We start from the raw sequence: 25595 nt of genomic DNA, 5'->3' as shown, positions 1-25595 counted from the left end.
AAATGTGACATGATTTCAAATGCAAAACTATAAAGTAGACTAATTCTACTGGAAAGTGGACCCAAGTTCATTCAAAATAAATTTAGGATAATTTGAAAGGGTTTTGAATCTTTTGGAGTAAACAGTCTGATTTTTAAATGAAAAACCTGAAACCAGAAGAGTCTCATGTGGCTTCAGCTTTTACTGGGAATACTCTGCATAACTCTAGCATATAGTATTCATATTTACAAATTACCATTCTACTATCTCAAACAATAAAATAAAAGCCTAAATCGTTTAAAAAATGTATGCTATAATATCTAATAGTGAATGTTTTCAGACTGCATTTTTGTAAAGTTTAGTTCAGGGTGCTATGTATAACATAACGTTGTTGAATATCTGCCCCCTAACTATATAAATAAATGGGGTGGGGGAGATTGAAATACTTTTAGGGTATTAAATAAAATTCAAAAGAACTGTAAGGCTGTGCCAACACTGCTGCAAGTTTAAAGTGATTCTGTCAGTTAAAAATTTTAGCCCAGATCCTCTACCCTAGCTGAGAAGCATACAGTTTTCTTAAACAGAAGCCTATGCACTTCCCCAGTCCTGAGCTGGCTGTTATATAAAAAAATATGGGTAAATCTGATGGAAGCAATACTATTTTTGATTACACCCTCTAGAATAAAACCTACCAAGTTCCCTAAAAGCTCTATATTGGAGGCCAGGCTAATGATCAACAAAATGTATTCACCTGTGGTTATCTGAATGTGAAATTATTCACATATATTCAGGTATGTGTATATGGATGAGGACACTCTCACCTGTGCTGAATGACAGCTCTTTCAGCTACAGGCACATACAGTTATTTGACATGAATGCTCGGACATCCATTTGAAAGAAGCACCAGTGCAAATAATTTGCAATATTGTTCAACAACTAAATATGTGTATTACTTTGAGCATACATCAAAGTTTGACTTTTACTTCCTGTTTTGTATGTAGGCACTCTGCACAGAGTTACCTCACTGCTGTACATCACAAGTAAACTTAAAACCTGGCTATCTGGGGTTGAGTCCAGACCTGCCTATCTGAGCCATTGAAAAGGATAAGAAGTAGGTCTTTTGGCCAAATAATCGAGATATTTTTTATCCTTATTGTATGGAGTGGCTTTAATATGGTGTTTCTTGTCACATTCATTCACTGCCTGCAAAATCAGGGAGCTGGATGCAGTATGGGTGGGAAAAAAATTCAGAGTCCTTAGCTGGGACATATTTTTATTGGTCCTTTTATATGTTGGTGATATCATTGCTGGGCTCTGCCACAGGGCCTTGTCAGGATCTAGTAGTGCTTCATTGATGGGCAGGGTAACATGGGCAGAAGGAGTCCGTTGAAGGATATCCTGGAGTTTATGCTGCGACTCATTGATTTTCTTCAAGGGGATCTGTAAAGTGTCTACATAATGTTTAATTAACCCTTGGAAATCTCATTAATCATCAGCTACAGAAGGTGGGGGAGGCATAACCATCTCATCTGGGGAAGAAAAAGAAATATTTGTCTGTGGGGTAGCCTCCTTATCTGCTCTGACCTCCTGCTCCTCAAAGGATTCTTGAACCTGAGGAAGGTGAGGAGAGATAGATAGGGTAGAAGGATTTGTCCCCAAACAAGACATTATAGGTGCCCCCCAAAACTGTTGGTGATATGGCCATTGAAGGAGTCCATATGACATGGGGTGTGGCATCACTGTGCTTGAACCAGGTTGTGGGGGCATGTGCTCATCTTTGATGTAACTCTTCCTTTTCCTCAAAGGTAGGAGAAAGGAACTCAGACGAGAGTATATCTTTATCAAGCGGGGGAGCTCCACCACTCTCCAAAGATGTGAGAGAGTCAAACGGTATTGGGGAGAATGAGCTATCTTTTTATGGGACTTTTCCAAGGATTTACCTTGGGCAGATCCAGGTGAATGTGCTGAAGTTGAACAGGCCCTGTGCTTACTCCGATGCTAATGTCCAGGGGGGATCCTGGCTTAGATCTGAGGCTGGACGGGGAGAGCCTTCCAGCATCTTGCAGGAGGTCAGACTAGATGATCATAATGGTCCCTTCTGATCTTGAATTCTATGATTCTATGATCAAGAGGCTGAATCTTATCTCTCAATTCTTCCTAGCCCTGCCTTTAAAAGCAGAGCAAATGGAGAACCTTGGGGTAGCAATGAAACTCCCCCAAGCAGCAGATGCAAGGGGAGTACTTGTCAGTAACCAGGATAGCTTCCCAGAAAGAGAGGCACCGTTTGAAACCCAGTGAGCCATGGAATATCCCAACACAATGGTGATCTGAGGAGAAAGTTCCAAACCCCCAAGGGGGAAGGAATTTAGACTGATACCTCTAAAACAAACAAGAAAGAAAGAAAGAGAGACTAATTGGAGTAGCTCATGGTTTTGAGTAGAAAGGCACAATAATGCTCCATCTCAGGCCAAGGTGATTGAGAAGGAACTGAGGGTGGTTCAACCTCATAGCCTCAGTGCAGGGCATGAGAATATACAGGGCACATGAGTGGGTCCAACAGGCACTACTACTAAAAATCTGTGATCAAAGACATATAGTGTAAGTGCACCTGAAGTTGAGCACCTATCCGTACATTAAGTGAAGAAAAATCAGTGTTTGTCCACGTTCTTCTCCAACAGAACTGTGCACTTCTTTCTAAAAATTCAATTCTTTTATCCATTATTTGTGTGTGTGAGTGACCAGTCCAAGGACAGCATGTTATTTCTCTCTTGATGCCGCCACAAATACATTATTCTAAGTACCCAATATTGTTGTATGCAATACTACATATTATAGACACCACTGCTACAGATAACATTCAGTAATATGCTGTACATAAAGAATTACTGATCAATGGTATAGACATTCCATTCATTTAAGTAAGATTTTGTTTAGTTAAAATTAAAAAATAGGAATATAAAATTGAAAAGATAGTGTGAGAAATAGTTATTGTGCATAAACCATTCTGTAGCTGTTGTTCAAGTGTTAATATCTTGGTCAATTCCCAATTGTAACTGACATTAAAAAAAAACAAAACCCCTCAATACCTACTGAGGATCAGCAGCATGTAAAATTTAATTTTCCATTAAATTCTGGCAAAATAAAACTGTTTGAAATTGCAAGAGCCCTTTTTTTCTTGTTCACCACTTAAACAGTTATCATCATTATTTTTTTGTATTAAAAATTCTACCTGGGTTTGTAATTTCCAGATGCCAAGTTTCAACCAAAGATCTGTTTGAAATTACTACATTCCTTTCCCTCCTTAAATCTTTGATTTGTACACTTGTTTTAAAAATACAGGCTCTCTGGTCTGCAAATTGATCAGTATGGGCATACCCCTGTGCCTGTGGGTGGTCCCATCAAAGTCAATATGGCCCTGCACTGGCGCAGCGGTTTGTGCACATGGAGCAGTTTACAGCACTGGGGTCACAGTTTTGGCCCATAATGTGTAATAAGAAGAGTAAAAGAGAGCTGTGAAAAAGCAGCTAGTGCATATGGCTATGGCTACTTTTCAAACTAAATCACAGATAGTTAGAAGATATATTTGTTTTTGAAGGGGAGACAGAGGAAAACAAACTGCAAATTTTCATCTAAAAAGTAAGCTTGGTTTTTAGTTAGATTTGAATATTAAACAAAGCAAAGAGGTATGTGAGACATCTGTGTCACACTGATGATTAAAAAGGCTTTAATGTAGATGATAAATGATTTTTGTTGGAAATAATAGATTAACAATCAAGTCATAATAAGGTAAAGAGCACAAGTTATAAATGCCTGAAAACTGGGGTTGCTAATGGAAATGCTAACAGACCATTAACAATAGCAGCACTACAAGAGCAACCACTATAATATTACTGGAAACAGCACAAGAAACATGACAGTTCTGTCCTTTTAAAAATGCCTTAAGGATCTGAGGCTGCTGTGATAATTTTAAGTACATATAAACTCCATCCCTCTAGAGGAATCAAATCAACAACAGAGGTCTATTTTCACTTTTTAAAACCCAAGGTGGAGAGTTAAGTTTGCTGTAATTTTGACAGAGTAGGTGCTATTTTATTCCACCACAAGTCATGAAGTACTTAGAAAGGGAAATTACCTCTAATTGTAGTTTGGGTAATAGCATCTATAAATTCACACTCTTGGGTCTTGTATGCTCATGTCCATGGCCTCATCACATGAGAAGTAAGTTTATGGCATAAAGTTTAGAAACGCCTCAATCAAGCAGGTAATGTAACAAGACATCATTGCTGCTAGCAGACATTACTTTTTAACAATGATCAAAACCAGAAGGTGTTAACTATAACCTATAAACCAGCAAGACATAAAAAACTTGCCCAGTGGTTCCTCTGCCTTGACTTATCTATTTATGTTACTTTTTATTTTCTACTTCTGATTCTTTTATTAGTCTTTTTATTTTCCTTGTTTTACAAAGATTTAACATTTCACAAGACCACTTGGCAAGGGTCAAAAAAGCCAATCAAAATTACAGAAAATATCCTGGTCCACTTCCATTATGATTACATATAGATATTACAGTAGTGTCCAGAGGCCCCAAAGTGCTGTACAAATATGAACAAAAATGCAGTTCCTGCCCCAGAAGTCTTACAATCTAGGAAAGCATTTTAAAGGGTTAACATTTTTGTAAATGTGAAAATAGATTGCACTAAACTTTGTTCCCATTTCTTATTTTAGAAGAGCTCAGATATAATTTTTAAATCAAAATGTCTTTTTTCAGACCAGGAGCTAGATAGGTCCTCAGGTGGTGTGAACTGATACAACTCCACTGAAGTCTTCAGCATTACATTGATTTACATCAGCTGAGGATCTAGAGCCTCTGAACTTTTGCTTGCCCTACAACACCCAGTACTACAACTAAAGTGTTTGTTGCATTATTATAACTAAAAATCTCTCAAGGCATCAATCTTTTGTGTGCAGAACGACACCATTTTAAATTACATTGACCTTAAACCTAGTAACTAAACTGATAGTCTCTGAAAAACTATTTTAACATGACACTAGGTCTATCTCCTGTGGGCCAAATTCTGCCCTTAGATGTACATTCACAGCAAATTCATTGTAAGCTGATGTGTATGTACCAGAGGACAGAAAGAATTTGCTCCTAAATGTTTAATAGGTTGATAAAGGTATAATGTACTTTACTGAACAGGTTGAGCGACAGCCACCGTATTCTATGGTATACTCAAAGCAAAGCAGTACTGTATGGATTTGTTGTACCTGGACAGGATTGTGTGTTGCAAAGTGCCTCTTCAGTGTGAAGTCCAAGGCAGATGTCCCCTCCATAGGCTGGGGCTGGGTTTGTGCATGAGCGGGTCCTCATGTAATGTCCACCTCCACAAGTTGCTGAGCACTTTGACCATGATGACCAACAGGACCAACCTCCATCAACTGGAAAGAAATAACTCATTTTTCTCAGTCTGTGCATGGATGAACCACTTAAATCAACCTATCCAGTTTGTGTTCTATGGGCACGAGTCAAAGTTTACTGCAGTTAATGGAAGATTTTTAAGCCCCACCTGGCAAATGGGATCAGGCTATGAAGCTTACTTTACATTCTGAGATTTATAAAAGTATTGTCCAATGGAAGGAAGAGTAAGGAACTAGAGCCCAGTGTGGATACAAAATTTATGTCCGCGGATGCAGATATTCGCAGATATAAGTAAGTATCTGTGGAACTGCAGGGCTCTACCAGCAAAAGCAGCAGCATATTGGGCCTCCACTCCCAGGAGCCAGTGCCCTGCACTGGTAGCTCCGCCGGCATGGCTGTTCCACCCAGAGCCCCACCCCTAGCCTTGCCTACTGGGGTGGGCACAGATTCACTGGCAGCTGTCCCTGGTCGTGCTCGTGTGTGTAAGCGCTTAGCACACTCTGGGACACGAGTCCTTTCCACGCAGCGGTCTGTGTCTCCTGTCCGGAGCTGCTTGCACACACTAGCAGGACCAGGGACAGCTGCTGGTGAGCCTGGTGCCACCCAGGGGGCGGGGCAGGGGCAGGGAGTTTGTTTATAAACAGAGGCAGGGTGATTACAATAACAAAAGGCTTGTCATTAAATTAAATTAAGGATCATTAGATGATCCTGAAAGCATTGCCAAGCACTCTAGTTAAAAGATAGGAAACAAAAGGTAGGTTTCACCATCTCAAAAAGACACTAAAATGGGTGTGGGGGGAGGGAGCAGGGTCAACGAGAGGCATGGGGAAGCTGGTACAAATTACCAAGGCCTGGCGGTCCGGAAAGGGGCCTGGGGCCCGGCTTCCCCTGCCCTGTTTAGCTGGTTATGAATGATGTGGAGAAAGCGAATAAGGACACAGCTTGGCTGCCTGTGGGTTAAGCACCTGCTAATTTTTTCCCATGGGTCCGCCAGCCCTGGAGCATCCACATAGTCAGTGCCTATGAACAAGGAAGTGTTATTTACCCATTCATATAACACAAGAACCAGGGGTCACTCAAGGCAATTAATAGGTAGCAGCTTTAATACAAATATAAGGAAGTACTTCTTCACGCAACGCACGATCAACCAGTGGAACTTGGGTTTTAAAAAAGAACTGGATAAGTTCATAGAGGATAGGTCCATCAATGGCTATTAGCCAAGATGATCAGGGATGCAACCCCATGCTCTGTGTGTCCCTTAATGTATGACTGCCAGAAGCTGGGACTGGATGACAAGCGATGGATTGCTCAATAAATTGCCCTGTTCTGTTCATTCCCTCTGAAGCACCCACCTCCAGCCACTGTCGGAAGACAGGGTACTTGGTTAGATGGACCATTGGTCTGCCCAAGTATGGCTTTTATGTTCTTTATAGCACAACTGCAAAAGAATGACTGAAGTTCATGTTTCATAGAGGTGGGCTGAGAGTATGGGTTTTTGGTTTCAAAACCAAGTAGGTTTGGTTTGGATCTGGATTCCATTATATCCAAACCCTGGAAGTAGGAGGTGGCATGGATATTTAGCCCATCTCTGGTTTAAGCAGAAATATGCATATAGATACATTTAGGTTTCTGATTTTAAGTTTAAAATGATATCACCCTCTCTTTTAATACTTACATAGGAAAATAATACGGGTTGTCAACACGTCTGCTTATCTTTATAAAAATGCATAATAAAATACACACCACTAATAGGTTAAGCCTATAATAAACAAAGCACATTTCCCAGTTAACGATTTTACTGGGTTATTACCTTTCCTGCTCCAAAAATTGTTTACACAGTTTTAGTCTTCCCTGCCTACCAGTCTCATGCAGTCCCCAGACAGTTTACAGCAGGGATTCTTGTTGGGTTGACAGATTGTACATGCATAACAAGACCATGGTTCAAAAGATCCATAAAAGAGATTTGCAAATACTTCCTGAAATATGTCCCCATTTTTCTAAAAAATAAGCATTACGTAGCTGTAGCTTTAAATACATTTTTGGAAGATAAGAACTGCTACACCGAAATACACTAATGATACACATCTAGTAAATACATATTGAATGTATATGTGCACATCAGGTATTTATGCCTGCACATAACTTGACATAACTTTGTGTAAATACATGACTTATGTGCATAAACTAGGCACATACAAATGTGTATGTAACCCACACATCTCCTGGGTGTGGTGCTTTTTCCCATCTAGTGGCACCAAGACCACTTAAAGAGAGTTTAATGAGTCTGCTCTACAGCCTTAGCTAAGGGCCATGTGGCTTTTAGCTCATGCAATAGAGGCTCATGCATTTAGCTCCCGAGGTCCCAGGTTCAATCACACCTGCCGGGGTTTGTCAGTGTTACATGTACAACTGCACACACCTAACTTTGAAAATCAGGCATCAACTGAAATTCCTTTTACAGCCACCCTTAAAAAGTGGATGTTTACCATCCACAGTAGTTAAATTTACCATAGCATTTGCAATATTTCTCACTCTAAGCATAGGGAATATCACACTTTATTAGAGGTAAATACTCCCATTGCCTTACACAATTTATTTTAATGGTTCATTCATTTTAATGCACTCTTTGGGAAACCTTAATTTATGGTTCATTGACATAACTGAATATAAAATCTAGGTACCTCTCAAACAATACTCCTTAATGAGTCCTTTTGAACCTTTCTGTTCTAAGAAGTCAAAGAGTATTTAAAGGTATAAAATCCTTTTCTTCAGTTTGTTGATATGGCTCTGCATTAAAAAAAAATTACCTATGTACTGTAGTGCACTTATCCAAAAAATATTCAGATTTAAATCTTCCAGCTAGTGACATTGAAGAATACTTTAAATATATTGAGGACAGGTCATTTTGCTTAGAAAGCAAGTTACATTACATACACATTTGCCAAGTCAAATAGAACTAATTTATATGGAAAGATTGTAATAGCAGGAAAATGAGTTTAGAGGATCTTTTTTATTTGGGTATCAATATCTTACATATAATGAATATTCAGAATCTCATACTGTTCAAGCAGGCAGTTTAGTAGTCTATACCTGCAGCTACTAGTCAAATGGGCCTTTAATAGAAGTCATTAGCATATGTAAAATTTCCTTTCTATAATGTTTTACAATGTGCACTTATTGTACTGAGTTATCTTGAAAAGCAACAAAACATACAGCCAACAAAGCACTATATAAAAAACAGTAAATGAGATATTTATGGTACCATGTAAACCATTTCTGCAAAATGTTACTAGCTTGTCTTCTTTCCAATAGCTCCTAAAAAAGAGACTATTTTGACTGATCAATCAGTCATCATTACCTCACCCACCTTGTCGCTCTAATGTCCTGGGACCAACATGGCTACGACAACAGGGCATACAGATTTCTGTTTTGTAACTACAGTTATTATAGCTATGTTATAAGCCGGGGGGGGGTGGGCGCGGGGGATTGGACACAATATAATAGAATATATGACAGAGGCTTAATTGTAGTTGTGCTAAAGGGCACCATTATAATATGTGCTGTCCTTTCTACCTATTTAGGCTGCCATCATAAATCTCTAGTTCTCAAAAAAGCTGAATACTCCCCCATTTATCTGTCCAGCTAAACTTTTTCTTCTTAACAATAGGGGATGATAAAGGCATCATCATGGTTAAATAAGATCAAAGGAGTGGGTGTTTACTGCATGAGGTTTTACAGGACCTAAATAGAACTCTGTGGTTGCTTTCATCTTTTTATAATGTTGCTAAGCAACCCAGGACCATCTGTTTTCTCTTCCTTTGTTGTCCATGATGTAGAGTCCTTAATGCTGATTCAGCCTTATTGATAAAAAATAAAGAATTATGAAGAAAGCTCCAGACATAATATAATTTCTTTACATAACACAGCAGACCTATTGGATAAAAAATAATTAATTACCCAATAATGGAAAATTGCTTTAAAATACTTCACAAGTATTCAGGTTGGTATGTTGTGTAGCAAGGCTTTTTCAACAAGCAAGGGTGCTCTCAAAACAATGTTTTCTTTTATAGGGGTTGTTTTTTGTCTTCCTGGGCAATCAGGCAACTCTCTGCCTAATAGCTGTTGTCCTGGTTAATAAATATTGCTCCACAAAGAGGAGAAAAAAAATCCAAGGGAAGAGGATGTTCCAGGGAAAAGTAGTCTACAGAAATAGGACCTCCCGTGGCTCCAATAAATAAACAGCCACACCGCTGGACAATTTCCAAAAGACTATTAGGTAAATTGGTCATCCTTCCATGCACTTTGAGTTTTACAAAAGAGAGGAAGGAACGATGAGCAGAGAGGGTGATTCTCTTCATTCACAAAAATTTGTGAATGTAGGGGTTTTGCACAGAATGGGCAGGATCCTTCAGAACTGAAGCTTTCATTTAAGTTATTTCTAGCCCTTCTGGGTATGAAGATAAATAAAAAGTTCCTCATCTAAAGGTTATCTTGTTGAGAACATAGCAAAAGAGAATGAATAACAGCAAGGAAGATTGGAGTTTTCTCTGTTCATATGGAAGAGAGTGAACTGATAGAGATTCACAGAAATGTAAATGGCATCACATGGCTAAGTGGAATTAGAATTTCGCACTAGCACAAATGTGGAATTTTGAGGTGCCTGGGAAAGTGGTGGATTGGAGACCTGACCCTCTGTTGTACCCTTCTGGATTCCCAGATGCAATCTGATTCCCAGTCCACCCCACTTGCTTCTTTCTAAGTCCCTATGGATATCACCACATTTCCCCTGACCTGTGGGAAAGAGCAAAAACAAAAAATAAAGCTTTTCACTCCCAGTTCAGTGCTGCTTCAGTCAACATTCATAAAGGAAGTGTTGCATGTAGCAGACAGCTGACTCAGAGCAATGCAGCAGCAAGAAAGGCACACTAATGCCTGTAGGGACAGTACAACAGTAAGAACTAAGGCCAAAGCCTTTAGGAAGGACTCTGATTGACTTAATGGCTTCTGGATCAGATGAGAATAGCCCTAAACCAATTTTTTTCCTGGTGTATGAAGTCACCCAAGGATGAATTTGGTCCATTACTTTTAAATATCCTCCTTTTTTCTACAGGCCACAGTATTTCTGCAGAGAAAAAGGTGGCAGAAATGAAAAAAGCAACAGGAGATTAACAGGTTTTTCAAAGTCGCATACAGTCTCTATAATATCCTTACAGGAATTTTTTTAAAAGCAGGAAAGAGTTCTGTGGCACCTTACAGACTAACAAACAAAGGTGCCACAGAACTCTTTGCCGCTTTTACAGATCCAGACTAACACGGCTACCCCGACACAGGAATTTTTGTAGTATCTGAACTTATCTGTATTTTTATCTTCATGTTTATTGGTATATGACTATTTCTGCTGAATATATCAGAGTTTTCACAATCTACATTTAAAAAAAAAGTGGTAATAAAAATAGTGTGACACCGATGAAATTCCAAATATTAAAATAAGATAGCAAAATTTCAAATCTTGAAAACAGAATTAATCCATTTCCTTCCATACACATTAGTATATCTATGTATTTCCTATATTTCAATATTCCATATTTCAACCACATATTAATATCTTAAACAAAACAAGAAATGAATGGGGATGGATGGATAGACAGGCAGACAGAGGGGTATGAATGGAGATGGATGGATAGACAGAGGGGTATGAGTGGGGATGGATGGACAGACAGATATTGGGGTATGAATGGAGATGGATGGATGGAGATGGATGTCAACATACATTTACAAATACTTTTCTTCATAATAAGGATATTTTGTACTTTTAAATCCAGCATGATTCAGTATATCTCTGTACCAGCAGAAAAAGCACATTATGCAGAGATCTAACATTATTTTCCATATTGTTGGACAATAATCTCAGTATATCTCTGAACCAACAGAAAAAGCACATTATGCAGAGTTCTAACGTTATTTTCCATGTTGCTGGACAATAATCTGAGTACAATTAACTCCTTTTTACATGAATTATTTCAGATGACCATTCTTTCCAATGAAAACATCCTATTAATGTGAACTGGAGTGTCACATGATATGCACAATTCTAAGTCACATTTGACCAGCAGAGGAAATAAATTATGGTATGCTATTCCAGTAAAGGCTAGAATATAAACACGTCAGAGAAAATACTCACTAAAGATTCCCTATCTGAAGATTTCTTACCCATATTTTAGAAATCACGTGAAAGACATTCCATGACTTTCTTTCTACATGCTCTAGATTGTCTAGTTATGATTATTAAAGCTTCCAGACAAAGCAGGCACGCAATTATTATATACCAGGGATCGGCAACCTTTGGCTGGTTTGTTTACCTGCTGCATCCACAGGTTCGGCTGATAGCAGCTCCCACTGGCTGCGGTTCGCCACTCCAGGCCAATGGAGGTGTCAGGAAGCGGCAGCCAGCGCCGCTTCCCGCAGCCCACATTGGCCTGGAGCGGCCAGTGGGAGCTGCAATCGGCCAAACCTGCGGATGCGGCAGGTAAACAAACCAGGGGGCTTACTGTGGTGGGCCGCGTGCCAAAGGTTGCCAATCCCTGTTATATACATTAATATGTTAACCCTTAATGTTAAGGGCAGCTGTGGTTTGGATTGAGCATGGAACTGAGAATCAGGAAATCAGGGTTTTATTTTCAACTCTGCCACTGATTCTGCATGACCTTAGTATACCAGTTAATTTCACTGTGCCTCTGTTTTTCCACCTGTAAAAAGGGGGATAACAGTATGTACCAAACTTTGTAGAGAACTTTGAGTTCTGTGGATAAAAAACACTACATAGCAGACCCTCACTAATCCACACTTGGTTTAGCCACACACTTCATCTTAATCTTTAAAAAGAATTATGGTAATTATCTCTCCATCTCACAATAAAGATTTAATAGCACATGCTAAATTCCGGACTCAGATGTATTCATTATTTGAGGGAAGTTGCACCGGCTGAGGAATGTGCTGCGGCTGGTTCCCGCAGCCCCCATTGGCCTGGAATGACGAACCATGGCCTGTGGGAGCTGCGATTGGACGAACCTGCGGACACTGCAGGTAAGCAAACTGTCCCAGCCTGCCTGTGGATTTCCCTGACGGGCCGCATGCCAAAGGTTGCCGATTCCTGTTGTAGAATATTAATATGAATAAATAAAATTGAACTAGGATTGACAAAATAAATGAACTAAGTACACATTGTGATTTGTTATCCCTGCTTTTTCATTGTGTTTGTTCATTTGGGCCTCAATCCTGCAAAGCAATCAGCAGCTCCTGAGATGTCAGTGGACAATGGCTCAGCGGCAGTGGCCAGTACTTTGGGGGACTTGGGCAGAACCAAAACATCACCCATTTCTTGCCCTTCCCAGTTCACTCCCTGCCCACTTGTGTAAGGGACTGGTGCCCGTCGCACTGTCCCTGATTTTCCCTCTATACCTGAAGTGGAGATGAAGGGAAGTGTGCATATGAGGGTCTAGCATGTTATAGTCTGCTTAGTGCATATAGAGCTATGTGGACACCAATGGGTATGCCTACACAATGTTTTGGAGTGAGCCTCCCAGCCTGGGTGACAGTCTCAGGCTAGTGAGACTCACACTAACGCTCTAAAAATATCTGGATAGACAGCATTTTGAAGTTGCAGCTCGGGCTGGAGCTCAGGCTCTGAAGCCCACCATTCTCCCTAGGCAGTTGATCCCCCATATCCCGCCTATGCATTGCTTCTGCTTCCAATCCTAAGTGAGGAAGGTGCACCTAAGCATCCCATTAGCATGATGAAAACTGCACTTAGACCGACTTCTCCTCATTAATGATTATTTTTCATCCAGAACCTGTCCCCTTGGAAGGAAAGAAATGCGGGTGCAGGTAGCTTGAAATTTTCTACAATTGATATGGAGAACTGCGTTTAGCATTTAACCTTATTTGCCCCTGTCCATTGTGTCCACTCACTGTACAATGTGCAAAGACTTGCAAGATCAAGACCTAAGAGTGAAATTTTAGACACCCACATACCGCTGGAGTAATCAGACTTTATGGAGCTGTCCTGAGAGGAGGGTTAAGGGGAATGAAATCCACTCACCTACCACAATGATACAAAACATGGCTGCACAGCAACCCCTCCATAGCCACTATTATAACTGACCCTGTGGAATAGTGGGTGCTGCTGTTGGTTCTTTAGCACCCATCAGCTCTTAACCAGGGGAGGAAGCTCTTAATCAGGAAGACCAGGGTTTTAAAAAGCCGGCTCCTAAGCGACCAGAGGAACTAGCAAACAGGAGTGGTTAACAGGGGACTTTTGCAAGGGAGTTCTCCAGAGGGGCAGAGTGATGGGGGGGGCTACACCACTTGACATTACTTTAACTTCTTTAAACTTAAGCCAAAAAACACCCCCTGAAAAAACACAACAACAACAAAGAAACCAGCTGCAGGAGTAAAAAGAGAATGCAGGCAGAAGTCCAGAAACAGAGTAGGGGCTACCCAGTTTACTGCATCCAATGCAGCATGTATGATTATCTGCCCACCCCACCATAAAATGATTTCTCACGGGCCTGCAAAATCTCTACCCTGAAATTTACCCAATGGTAGCTACATAGAATCTTAACCTTGTCCTTCAACGCTCTCATGAAACCTCCATTCGAGCCCTTGGCTACCGCCTCTCTTCTCCATATGTCCATGAAGGAAGCTTTCTTAGTTGCAATAACCCTTCTAACAGGTCGTGGAAGGTGGTGAATGCCGCCAGGTGTACCTTGATGGAGCTTAGCGAAAGTCCATCCTGTTTTAGTTTCAGGAGGTAGTCTAGAATGTTATGGAGGGTCACCATATTGGGCGCTAAGTGATTACATGAGCACCAGAGAGCGAAACGCTTCCTCTTCTGCAAGCAGGTTTTACGAGTGGAGTTTTTTCTACTGTGCAGGAGGACGTATCGCACTTGCTCGGAACAGGCTAGTTCATGGGTATGGAACCATGAAGGAACCAGGCTGTGAGGTGGAGCTTTTGGAGCTGGGGGTGAAGAACCCGTCCGTTGTCCTGGGAAAGGAGATCTGGCCTGTTGGGGAGATACCGTGGATGACGGGAAGACATGCGGAGTAGGTAAGGATACCACATTTGTCTCGGCCAAGCTGGGGCAATAAGTATGACCCGGGCCTTGTCATATATGATCTTCCGAAGAACCCTGTGGAGCAGAGGGATTGGTGGGAAGGGGTATAGGAGAGAGTTGTTCCATGAGATGAGGAACGCGTCTCCTAGGGATGCAGTCCTGAGTCCCGCTCTGGAGCAAAACAGGCGACATTTTCAATTCTGGGTTGTGGCAAAGAGGTCTATTGACGGGGTGCCCCAGAGACAGAAGAGCTGTTGAGGTATTGCGGAGTGCAGTTCCCATTTGTGTTCTGTTGAGAAGTGCCTGCTGAGTGTGTCGGCAGTAGTGTTGTGGCAGCCTGGTAGGTAGGAAGCGATGATCTGTATTTGATGTTGTACACAGATTCTTGCCTGTGTCCTGAGATGAATAGAGAGCGTGCCTATGAGTTGTGTGATGGCAAGGAATCTGTGATATGGGAGCGAGGCCCTGCTCTGGGTTGAGTCGAGATGAGCTCCGATGAACTCGATCTGTTGTGTAAGAGTCAGGGTGGATTTTTGGATGTTTATTTGGAGGCCTAGGCCGTGAAAGAGGGAGATGGCAAAACAGGTAGCTTGAAGTGCCTCGCCATAGGAGTCGCCCTTGATGAGGCAATCGTCCAGGTAGGGGAACACCGTGATCCCATGTTTGCAGAGGTGAGCCATGACCATGGCTAGAGTCTTGGAAAAAACTCTCGGAGCTGTGTAGAGTCCGAAAGGAAGAACTCTGTATTGAAAATGGTCATGACTGATTGTGAATTGTAGGAAGCGTCTGTGAGCTGGATGAATTGATATATGAAAATAAGTGTCCTGTAGGTTGAAGGCTGTGAACCAGTCCCCTTGATCTAGTGCAGGAATTATTGTGCCCAGTGTGACCATCTTGAATTTTTGTATCCACACAAATTTGTTCAGTCGGCGTAGATCTAGTATAGGCCTCCATCCCCTGGTCCTTTTCTGAGTCAGAAAGTAATGAGAATAGAAACCTTTCCCTTGATGTTGCGTTGGCACAGGTGCCACTGCACCTAGTTGTAGAAGATGAGCCACTTCTGTGTGAAGTAAGCGCTCCTGAGAAGAGAGATGGGGAAGGGTAGGAGAGTAGGATATAAATGGGATAGAGTAACCGGACTGAACTATTTCAAGGACTCAGCAGTCCTGTGTAATGTGCTTCCAGGCATGTTGGAAACTGTGGAGGCAGTGGCCAAAGGGGCAAGTAGGCGGTGGAATCAAGGGGTGGTCGTGCAGACCCTCGACCAATGTTTCAAAATTGTTGTTTATTCCCTGATGGACAGAAGGTGGTTGCCTGAGTTTGATTTTGTCTGCGCTTAGGGGGTCTAGCGCGATTCCTAGTTGTGTCGTATGGTCTGGGTTGAGGACGATAATACTGTTGTGTGCATGGTCTTTGATACGGTTGGTATCGCTGTCTCCTGGGGTGCACAGTGTTGCTCTAGAATCTTTCATGGTGTGAAGGAGTTCATCAGTTTCTTTGGAGAAAAGTTTGTCCTTATCAAAGGGGAGGTCCTCCACTTTGGTCTGCAGTTCTTTAGGGATGCCGGATGCAGAGAGCCATGAAGATCTGCGCATAACCACAGCAGTTGCAGTGGTACGGGGTGCTGTGTCCGCCGTGTCTAGAGATGCCTGTAGGGCCATTCTGGAAATCAGTTGGCCCTCAGTCAGGGGAAGTCTGCTCTCCTATCCTCTGGAATGTAGGAGGCAAATTCAAAAAGTTTATTGTAATTATCAAAGTCGTAGCTGGTGAGGAGGGCAGAATAGTTCGCAATTCTGAATTGTAGAGTGGATGATGAATAAACCCTGCAACCCAAGATGTCAAGGCATCTAAGGACCTGGTCTTGTGGGGTGGGCCAATATTGTGACTGTTTTGTCCTCTGTGCGACTGCATCCATGACAAGAGAGTTCGGTGGTGGATGAGAAAATAGGAAGTTAGCGTCCTTAGCAGGGACATAGTATTTATGTTCGGCCTTTTTGCAAGTTGGTACTAAAGAAGCTGGGGTTTGCCAGAGTGTCAGCTGGTTCCAGGAGCACTTCGTTTATAGGGAGCGTGATCTCTGAGGGTGCAGACGGTTGAAGGATTCTGAGGAGTCTGTGTTGTGTCTCCTGAACCTCTTCTAAGGGGATATCTTGATTGAGTGCCACCGTCCTGAAAAGTTCTTGAAATTGTTTACAGTCATCCACATTCTGTGGAGGTGGAGGGAAGAGGGCTCCGTCCGGGGCTGAGGAAGAGTTAGGGGTCAGTGAGTCAGGATATGGTGCGTAGCTTACAGTCTCAGGAGGGGGCTCAGGCACCCTAGAAGTGGACAGAGCTGGAGACTGAGGCACAGAAGGAGGAGGATTGGTAGGAGGATGAGGCCAAGGGTACCACTGAGGCCACGGCATAGGGTAGGAGAACCCAGGTGCTGCCCACGGGAGGGGTGGGGGTGGAGAAGTAGGGAAACTGATGCTGGTGGCCTTGAACCGTGACCTGATGTGAGAGAGGTTCTGGTGGAGGAGGAGAAGCAGGAGGGGAGAACTCCGCCTGCTGCTGTAAATCGAGTTTGCTGTCAGTAAAGGTAGCCAGTTCAGGCGGAGAGAGCGGCTGTTCAAAAAAGTGAGCCCTGTGTATCTAGGAGTGGAGAGTTAGGCTCAGGTGGCACTGAGAGGTCACACTGAGTGAGAAACTGTTGCTCCTGCTCCCTGGGCTGTGCTGAGCTTGCTCTGTGCTCTAGTGCATTATCAAGGGAAAGTGAAAGTGACAGCGGTACCACGGACCGCTTGGAGGTGCCCTGCAGAGGGTCCGCAGCTGGTGTCCAGGTGGAAGACCGGCTCGGTGCCGATGTTCTTCTCAGGGCCGAGGAGGAGCGCGCTGTTGGCACTGCATCTGTTTTTGGTGCCAAGGAGGAGCATGCAGTCGGCACCGCGTCTGTTTTCGGTGCTGAGGTGGAGCGCGCTGTCGACACCACATCCGTTTTCGGTGCCGAGGAGCGTACTGTCAGCACAACATCTGTTTTCGGTGCCGAGGAGGAGTGTGCTGTTGGCACCGCATCCGTTTTCGGTGCCGAGGGGACCAGTGCCACGGGAACCTTCCCGGCACGGGAAGTCGGGTCCCTGCCTCTGCACTCTGTCGGAGCCGCAGCTGAGGCAGTAGAAGAGGCTGAGGCACCTGCCTTTGGTGCTGTCAGCACAGAGGATAGGGATCTCGCGGGAGATCCACTACCCTTGTTAAAGTTTCTCCTCTGAGACTGTTGTGCTTCTTGCCACCGCTCCAGGAAGGGTGAAGCAATGCTCCCAACTGGTTCGGATCTGGCCGGGGAGCGTGTGGGAGCGGGTTTAACTTTCCCCATCTCCGAAAGCGGCTGCAGGGATTTTTCCATTAGAAGCATTTAAAGCAGCAGGTCCCTGTCACGCCGAGCCCTAGACTTGAGGTCACGCAATGGAGGCACTTTGCAGAGACATGAGTTTCTCCGAGGCACTTCACACAACGTGAGTGCCCATCTGACCATTGCATGGAGTCCTGACAGGAAACACACTTTGAATCCTGAAGTGCCTGGCATTATGAATTAGAAATGGCAGGGAAGAGTGTCTGAACAGGAGACAAGCCTGAGGCAATTTTTTTTTAACTAAGTAACTAACTATGTAACTATACTAAAGGAAGGGAAACAACTGGGATGTAACTAATAACTATTTCCATGTTTTTTGTTACTTTTTCCTACAGAGACCAGAGAAGAAAGGCAGCACTGTCCCGAGTCCCGTCTTCAGCCAAGGACGGTTGAGAAGGAACTGAGTAGGGTGCGGGACGCACGCACTCAGGAAGATTCCAACGAGGTGGGAGATACCAACTGAGTGCGTGCGTCCCGACCAGGCACTGCTCCCGAAAATCTCCGATCAACGGCACCAGGATGCACCGTCACCTAGAGTGGAGCACCTACAGGGACAGCACTCAAAGAAGAACAGGTTGTGCTGGTGGGGGAGTGGCACTATAGGTAAAAGAAAGCATAGAATCAAATGAAGTATAATTCTTAAATGAACCAAAATGTACCACAGAATCTCTATGGATAGTAATTCCATGCTCAAATAAAAAGAATATAGCAGTAAAGATATACTACCGACCCCCTGAGCAGGATGGTGATAGTTACTGTAAAATGCTCAGGGAGATTAGAGAGGATATAAAAATAAAAAACTTAATAATAATGGGGGATTTCAACTATCCCCATATTGACTGGGTACATATCACCTTGGGACAGTATGCAGAGATAAAGTTTCTTGACACCTTAAACGACTGCTTCTTGGAGCAGCTAGTCCTGCAACCCACAAGAGAAGAGGCAATTATTGATTTAGTCCTAAGTGGAGCTCAGGATCACGTCCATATATTTGAATATGAATATAGCTGGACTGCTTGGTAATAGTGACCATGTCACAACCCAATGGCCCTCTCCCTCAGGTCCCCTGGGGAGGCAGATCAGCATTTTATGTTGCTATTGCAAGGCATTTTGGGAAGGGTTAAAGGTGTGAGTGTGGAGTGGAAGATTCCTTTGCAGGATGCAGGAGGCCAAAGGGGGAGGGAGGAAGAGAGCAGAGAACCGGGTTAACTTGACACTTTAGCTAGCTTAGTCTGAAGATAGGACGCTGGCCTCGGTCCAAGGTCACGGCGAGAAATCTGCAGTTGCTTTCACATCTTACCAAATACCGGCCATGAGAAAAGGAGAACTAAGCTGAGCAGGATTGCAAAGAGCGCAAAAACAAGTGAGACAGTGAAGGCTAATGGGGGGGGGGGGGACAATAAGGTTTCATGTCCCTGGAGCCGGTATGTTTTGGGAAAGGTGAGAAGGCCACAGAAAGCTGGTTTGGATTGGTACAAAGAGCACCAGGAGCAAAAGTCCCTGAACGAAACACCCCCAAAAGACTTAAAAACCCTCCTGAGAGCCAAAGCAAGTCGGAGATTACAGCGGACTCCAGACGACCTGTGCACAGGACAAGAACTCCTGTCCACCCTTCCCCCTCTTCTTCTTACATTACACCCAGGCTTGGCCAGCCTCAGGTAGTGCAGGTGTGAGGATGAAAGTGGGTTATGGCTTAGGCACTAATGCTTTCTTCCTTCCTCTGAGTGACGGGGAACACCCCCCCCCAGCACCCTCCACTGTTATTTTATTATTTTATTAATAAAGCTTTAAAATTTAGTCACTTGGTGTGCTCCTCCATCTCCTCCCCTAAAGATCCTGCAGCCTCAGCCTGATCAACTGACTCCCTGGGCAGATTGGTAAGATAAATCTGTCACAACCATAATATAATTAAATTTAATATCTCTGTGGTGTGGAAAACATCGCAGTGGTCCAACATTGTAGAATTTAATTTCAGAAAGGGAGATACACAAAAATGAGGAGGTTAGTTAAACAGAAATGAAAAGGTACAGTGCCAAAAGTAAAATCCCTGCAAGCTGCATGGAAACTTTTAAAAGACACAGTAATACAGGCTCAACTTAAATGTATACCACAATCTAAATAACGTAGTGTAAGAACCAAAAAAGAGCCAAAACAACAAAGTAAGAAAAGAAAAGCAGTGAGAGGTAAAAAAGGCATCCTTTAAAAAGTGGAAGTTAAATCCTAGTGAGGAAAATAGAAAGGAGTAAACTCTGGCAAATGAAGTGTAAAAATATAATTAGGAAGACCAAAAAAGAATGTGAAGAACAGCTAGCCAAAGACTCAAAAAGTAATAGCAATTTTTTTTTAAGTACATCAGAAGCAGGAAGCCTGTTAAACAACCAGTGGGGCTACTGGACAATCGAGATGCTAAAGGAGCACTCAAGAATGGTAATGCCATTGCGGAGAAACTAAGTGAATTCTTTGCAGTGGTCTTCACGGTTGAGGATGTGAGGGAGATTCCCAAACCTGAGCCATTCTTTTTAGCTGACAAATGTGAGAAACTGTCCCAGACTGAGGTGTCATTAGAGGAGGTTTTGAAACAAACTGATAAACTAAACAATAATAAGTCACCAGGACCAGATGGTATTCACTGAAGGAACTCAAATGTGAAACTGCAGAACTACTAACTGTAGTCTGTAACCTATCATTTAAAGCAGCTTCTGTACCAAATGACCGGATGTTAGCTAATGTGACACCGATTTTTAAAAAGCGCTCCAGAGGTGACCCCGGCAATTACAGGCCAGTAAGTACTGGGCAAACTGGTTAAAACTATAGTAAATAACAAAATTGTCAGACACATAGATGAACATAATTTGTTGGGGAAGAGTCAACATGGTTTTTGTAAAGGGAAATCCTAATGGTGTCCCTAGCCTCTGTTTGCCAGAAGGGGATGGATCACTTGATGATTACTTGTTCTGTTCATTCCCTCTGGGGCACCTGGCAATGGTCACTGTCAGAAGACAGGATACTGGGCTAGATGGACCTTTGGTCTGATCCAGTATGGCCGTTCTTATGTTCTTGGACAATACTAAATGCAGAGCTCCCTCCTCTGGCCTGCACCAGCCATATTGGTCACTTCTTCACCTACTTATCCTGGGGACAGCATGAAACTTACCTCCTCCCACTGACGGCTATCATCTCAGACACTCTGCAAAATAGTGACTTTCACTCTGACATATGCATTTGTTGTCTACAAACTAGCTTTCTGTGACTTTCATTAAAAAACCTCAATTACTTTTTTATAGTTCTCCTATTAAACACTCCCTCCCCCCTTTCTGAATGTACAATCAGGCCCAACTTCTGGATGAACCATATCTTATTATCATTACTCATCCTCCCACGAGTTCAAAGAAAAGAGCAACTATATGTACCCGTTTCTCTTTTTTCCCCTTCAGACTGATCAGATTTGGACCCTTAAATTTATTTTCATTATTGATAAACACCACCTGCTGTGAATCAGCTGTGACGGAGAACCAGAAGGATTTCTCTGAGTCCCATTAGAATGACATAATTCTCTATCTGCTCCCAAATCACCACACACTTGGATGTTTTATTCAAGCTGTGAAGACTTATTCAAATTTAATTTGTGGCCAAGAAGGAAACAAATCACTGAGAAAAGATATTAGACATATCAGGACATCAGATTCATCCTTTAGCAGGGCCCCCACAACCCCTTTTCTTCTGTTAGTTCTTGAAAATCATTTTCAAAAGCAGAACCAGTGGGGATGCAACAATGGGGATCGTTTGTAACCAGAATGTCAGTTTCAAGTTGTTCCTTATAACTTCATCACTTTTTGTTTTCTGATTTGCTTAGCTGTGTATGCTGGCTCAATCTTAGATATTAGCACCACTATCATGCTCTGCATATTAATATTATGGAAAACTTGCATTTTCTGCTAACTGTACCAATTTCTACTGAAAATAATTGCAAAATGAATAAGTTAAGAAAGTCCCATTTCTGGAAACCTTATAAAATATTTTGCTTTAAAAAAATTCACCATTTAAAAAAAAATCCGACCCCAAATTCTGTTTTAAGGACCAATAGTGATGGGGAAACAGCAAATCTGGTCCAATTTTACAGGAATATTTTCTACTGTTATTACTAGATGGTAATGAAACTATGAATCTAGACTGATTTTTGAAGTGTCTGTTTAGCTTTTGCTTATTTAAATTTAAAACTATATATAAGCCTGGGACAAGTCTCTACACCCACTGAGGGCAGGTCCTCAGTTAGTATAAATTCCCATAGCTCTATTGACTTCAGTTGAGCCTGACCATTTACATGAGGTAAGGCTCTGCCTTGTGGTGTCCAACCTTTTCAAATCTTATTTCAAGACGATTAAGAGGCCACAACCAATATTCTGCCCTGTTTGCTACCTTTACACTGTTCATATAGTGCAAAGGGAGCGGAAACCAGCACCACCAGAAAACAGGTTCCCTGCTGGGAATTCCCTTGGCCTGGGGGAGTCCTGAGTAGGAGCAGTTTAGAGGGGATGTACACTTCCTTCCTGACAACCTGTGGGGAGGAGAAGTGAATGGGATGCTCCATGTTCTGGCTATCACCACCTAGTGTACTGATCCCTAGAGAACTGTTGCCAGTTGACACATAGTAAACATGCCCCAGACTGCTAAAATCTGCACTGGACCTGGGCCACTGAAAATGTCAGCTGTAACCATTTGTTGGCTCTCAGCTCTCTTGGGCTTCCCTGTGTAGAGATTCAGATTCACCCTCCCTCCAATCTCCTTCAGCCCCAATTCTTCCCCCAACCTGAGGCTAGTGGTTGGAGAGCCTGAAAGACTATCTACTGGGTCAACATTATTCACACATGGAATTCCTTTAGGGTTAAAAGGGGAATAATGCCACAGCCATATCAGGTGTGAATGGAGAAGGAAGGCATGCTGAGCAGCCAGCACTCCCCCTCTTCTCCTCTACATATCCTCTTGATGTGGGGCCCCTTTGCTTGAGAAAGAGAGAGAGAGAAAGAGAGAAGATCAGGGCACAAATAATCTTGCCAAATATAGAAGATACAATGATGCACATCGGTATTCACTGTCTGAAAAAATATACATTTAGGTTTTATCATCTTTTTAGTGAACCATTACAAAATTTTGAATGAAAAATCTGCTTAAGATTCTTCTAATGAACTCTCACAAGCATTGCACTATTTACAGTGCACCTGAGACATCATCTCATCCTGTTATCTATCCAGGACCTCCCAAGACCTCCCAGGGCCTTGCATTCAAAGTCTGTCACAAATTTACTCAACAGGTTCATAAACCTTACTTTGATAAAGCTAAGCTTTGAGTTTGAAAGACAATTCTGAACCAGGGCAGTTTCATGTGATTTATCCTTTTCTTTCTCATGAACATTTCTCACATCTTTAGGGCCAAAGTCTAAGCCAGAGTAAATTAAGAATAGCTACACTACACTGAAATCAGTAAAGATACACTGATTTGCACTAGGTGAGGATCTGTCTCTAGTCTATATCCATTATAAATCTAATTGGCTGCTTGACTAAATAAATTCTCCCTTTCTGGCAGAAAAACAATTTGGTCTGTTGAAACAGGTCAGAAATCACATTTCCATATGGTACCTTATATGTTAAAGCACTCATATCTGACACTGGTGCTGATTGAATGTTAACGGGTTTTTTTGTAATATAAATTACAGTTTTAGTTGCTATGGGCAGTTACCATGGATGCATGTCTTCTGTACCCTTTATATAGCACTGGTTTCAAATCATTGCTGAAGTTTACAGAGCAAAAGTTATTTTGTTAAGTTCACTTTGGTCTTGAAAGGAGCTGAGGAGGAAATCGTTTGAGCTACTTTATAATTTGTACTACTGTAAAGTATGGACTTGAAAGAGAACTAAATCATTTCCATAACCCTTATTGATGTCTCTCAACTCTTACCTGGACAAGGCAAGATGTTGCATTCCTGGTACTCCAGAGATGGGCCCAGACACGGAAGACCTCCATATTTGGGCTCAGGATTGTTGCAGACACGCTTGCGGTTGCGAATACCTCTGCTGCAGTCTCGACTGCACTGAGACCATGGAGTCCATGGTGACCAGGCTCCATTAATTGTATGAGCGGAGTATCGTCCAGAACGCAAGAAATCCCCTGACAGTCCTAAAGAATTAAGATTGAAAGCAGAACATGGGATTAAAGGCTATCACCCTGAAACATACATTTTGTCTTCATGTTTAATCTTAATCTTTTAATAAACATTTTTGGTACTGTTCCAGATTTTGTTTTTCATTTGGCTACATAACCTCGTAATTCTATTTCACTACCTTACCTGACAGAAATCCCATAAACCCTCCTATGGTGTCTGCAGCTGCCATTAAATCACAGTAGAAATGAACCAATAGATAACCCTGCTCAAATTTTAGAATAAAATAATAATGTAATGAATTTCCATGAAAAAGTCGTATTGTGAGGAAAAGTATTTTCCCCATTTAAAATTACACTTTTCAGACTCTTCTGCACTCAGCTGAAGTGCTAAGATACACCTGAGCATGGCAAGTGAACCATTCTCATACACAATGAGAATAATGTGCTTCTTGTTTAAATCAGCCAGCAGGAAAATGAAAACATGTTTCAAACCTTTTCTAAACTTTTTTCCTTGTCTGTTATCTTTTAAAGTGAATTTAGTGTTAAGAAAAGGTGCCAGATTAAACACTGCTGGAGTCTGAAGTCCATGATTTATTCACAGAAAAGGTACAGTGTAGGCAATCATAGAATCATAGAATCTCAGTGTTGGAAGGGACCTCAGGAGGTCATCTAGTCCAACCCCCTGCTCAAAGCAGGACCAAACCCAACTAAATCATCCCAGCCAGGGCTTTGTCAAGCCTGACCTTAAAAACCTCTAAGGAAGGAGATTCCACTACCTCCCTAGGTAACCCATACCAGTTCTTCACCACCCTACTAATGAAAAAGTTTTTCCTAATATCCAACCTAAACCTCCCCCTCTGCAACTTGAGACCATTACTCCTTGTTCTGTCATCTTCTACCACTGAGAACAGACTAGATCCATCCTCTTTGGAACCCCCTTTCAGGTAGTTGAAAGCAGCTATCAAATCCCCCCTCATTCTTCTCTTCTGCAGACTAAACAATCCCAGTTCCCTCAGCCTCTCCTCATAAGTCATGTGCTCCAGCCCCCTAATCATTTTTGTTGCCCTCCGCTGGACTCTCTCCAATTTATCCACATCCTTCTTGTAGTGTGGGGCCCAAAACTGGACACAGTACTCCAAATGAGGCCTCACCAGTGCTGAGTAGAGGGGAATGATCACATCCCACGATCTGCTGGAAATGCCCCTACTTATACAACCCAAAATGCCATTAGCCTTCTTGGCAACAAGGGCACACTGTTGACCCATATTCAGCTTTTCGTCCACCGTAACCCCTAGGTCCTTTTCTGCAGAACTGCTGCCCAGCCATTCGGTCCCTAGTCTGTAGCAGTGCATGGGATTCTTCCGTCCTAAGTGCAGGACTCTGCACTTGTCCTTGTTGAACCTCATCATATTTCTTTTGGCCCAATCCTCTAATTTGTCTAGGTCCCTCTGTATCCTATCCCTACCCTCCAGCATATCAACCACTCCTCCCAGTTTAGTGTCATCTGTAAACTTGCTAAGGGTGCAGTCCACACCATC

General features: G+C 42.5%; 1 protein-coding gene across 2 annotated transcripts in view; it reads right to left on the bottom strand.

Annotated features, from left to right (window-relative positions):
- Nucleotides 1–25595, bottom strand: part of SEMA5A (semaphorin 5A) — a 668529-nt gene that overhangs the window by 35330 nt on the left and 607604 nt on the right. For both annotated transcript variants that reach the window (XM_045005697.1, XM_045005698.1), the window contains 2 exons: nucleotides 23854–24072; nucleotides 5251–5421 (listed from right to left, as the gene is read on the bottom strand). In XM_045005697.1, the coding sequence (XP_044861632.1) occupies nucleotides 5251–5421; nucleotides 23854–24072 (390 nt within the window). The remainder of the gene's footprint in view (nucleotides 1–5250; nucleotides 5422–23853; nucleotides 24073–25595) is intronic.

This window comes from Mauremys mutica, chromosome 2 (genome assembly GCF_020497125.1).
Source record: "Mauremys mutica isolate MM-2020 ecotype Southern chromosome 2, ASM2049712v1, whole genome shotgun sequence".
Lineage (NCBI taxonomy): Eukaryota > Metazoa > Chordata > Testudines > Geoemydidae > Mauremys > Mauremys mutica.
The sequence above is the reverse complement of the archived record's forward strand: the minus strand, read 5'-3'. Positions and strand labels throughout refer to the sequence as shown.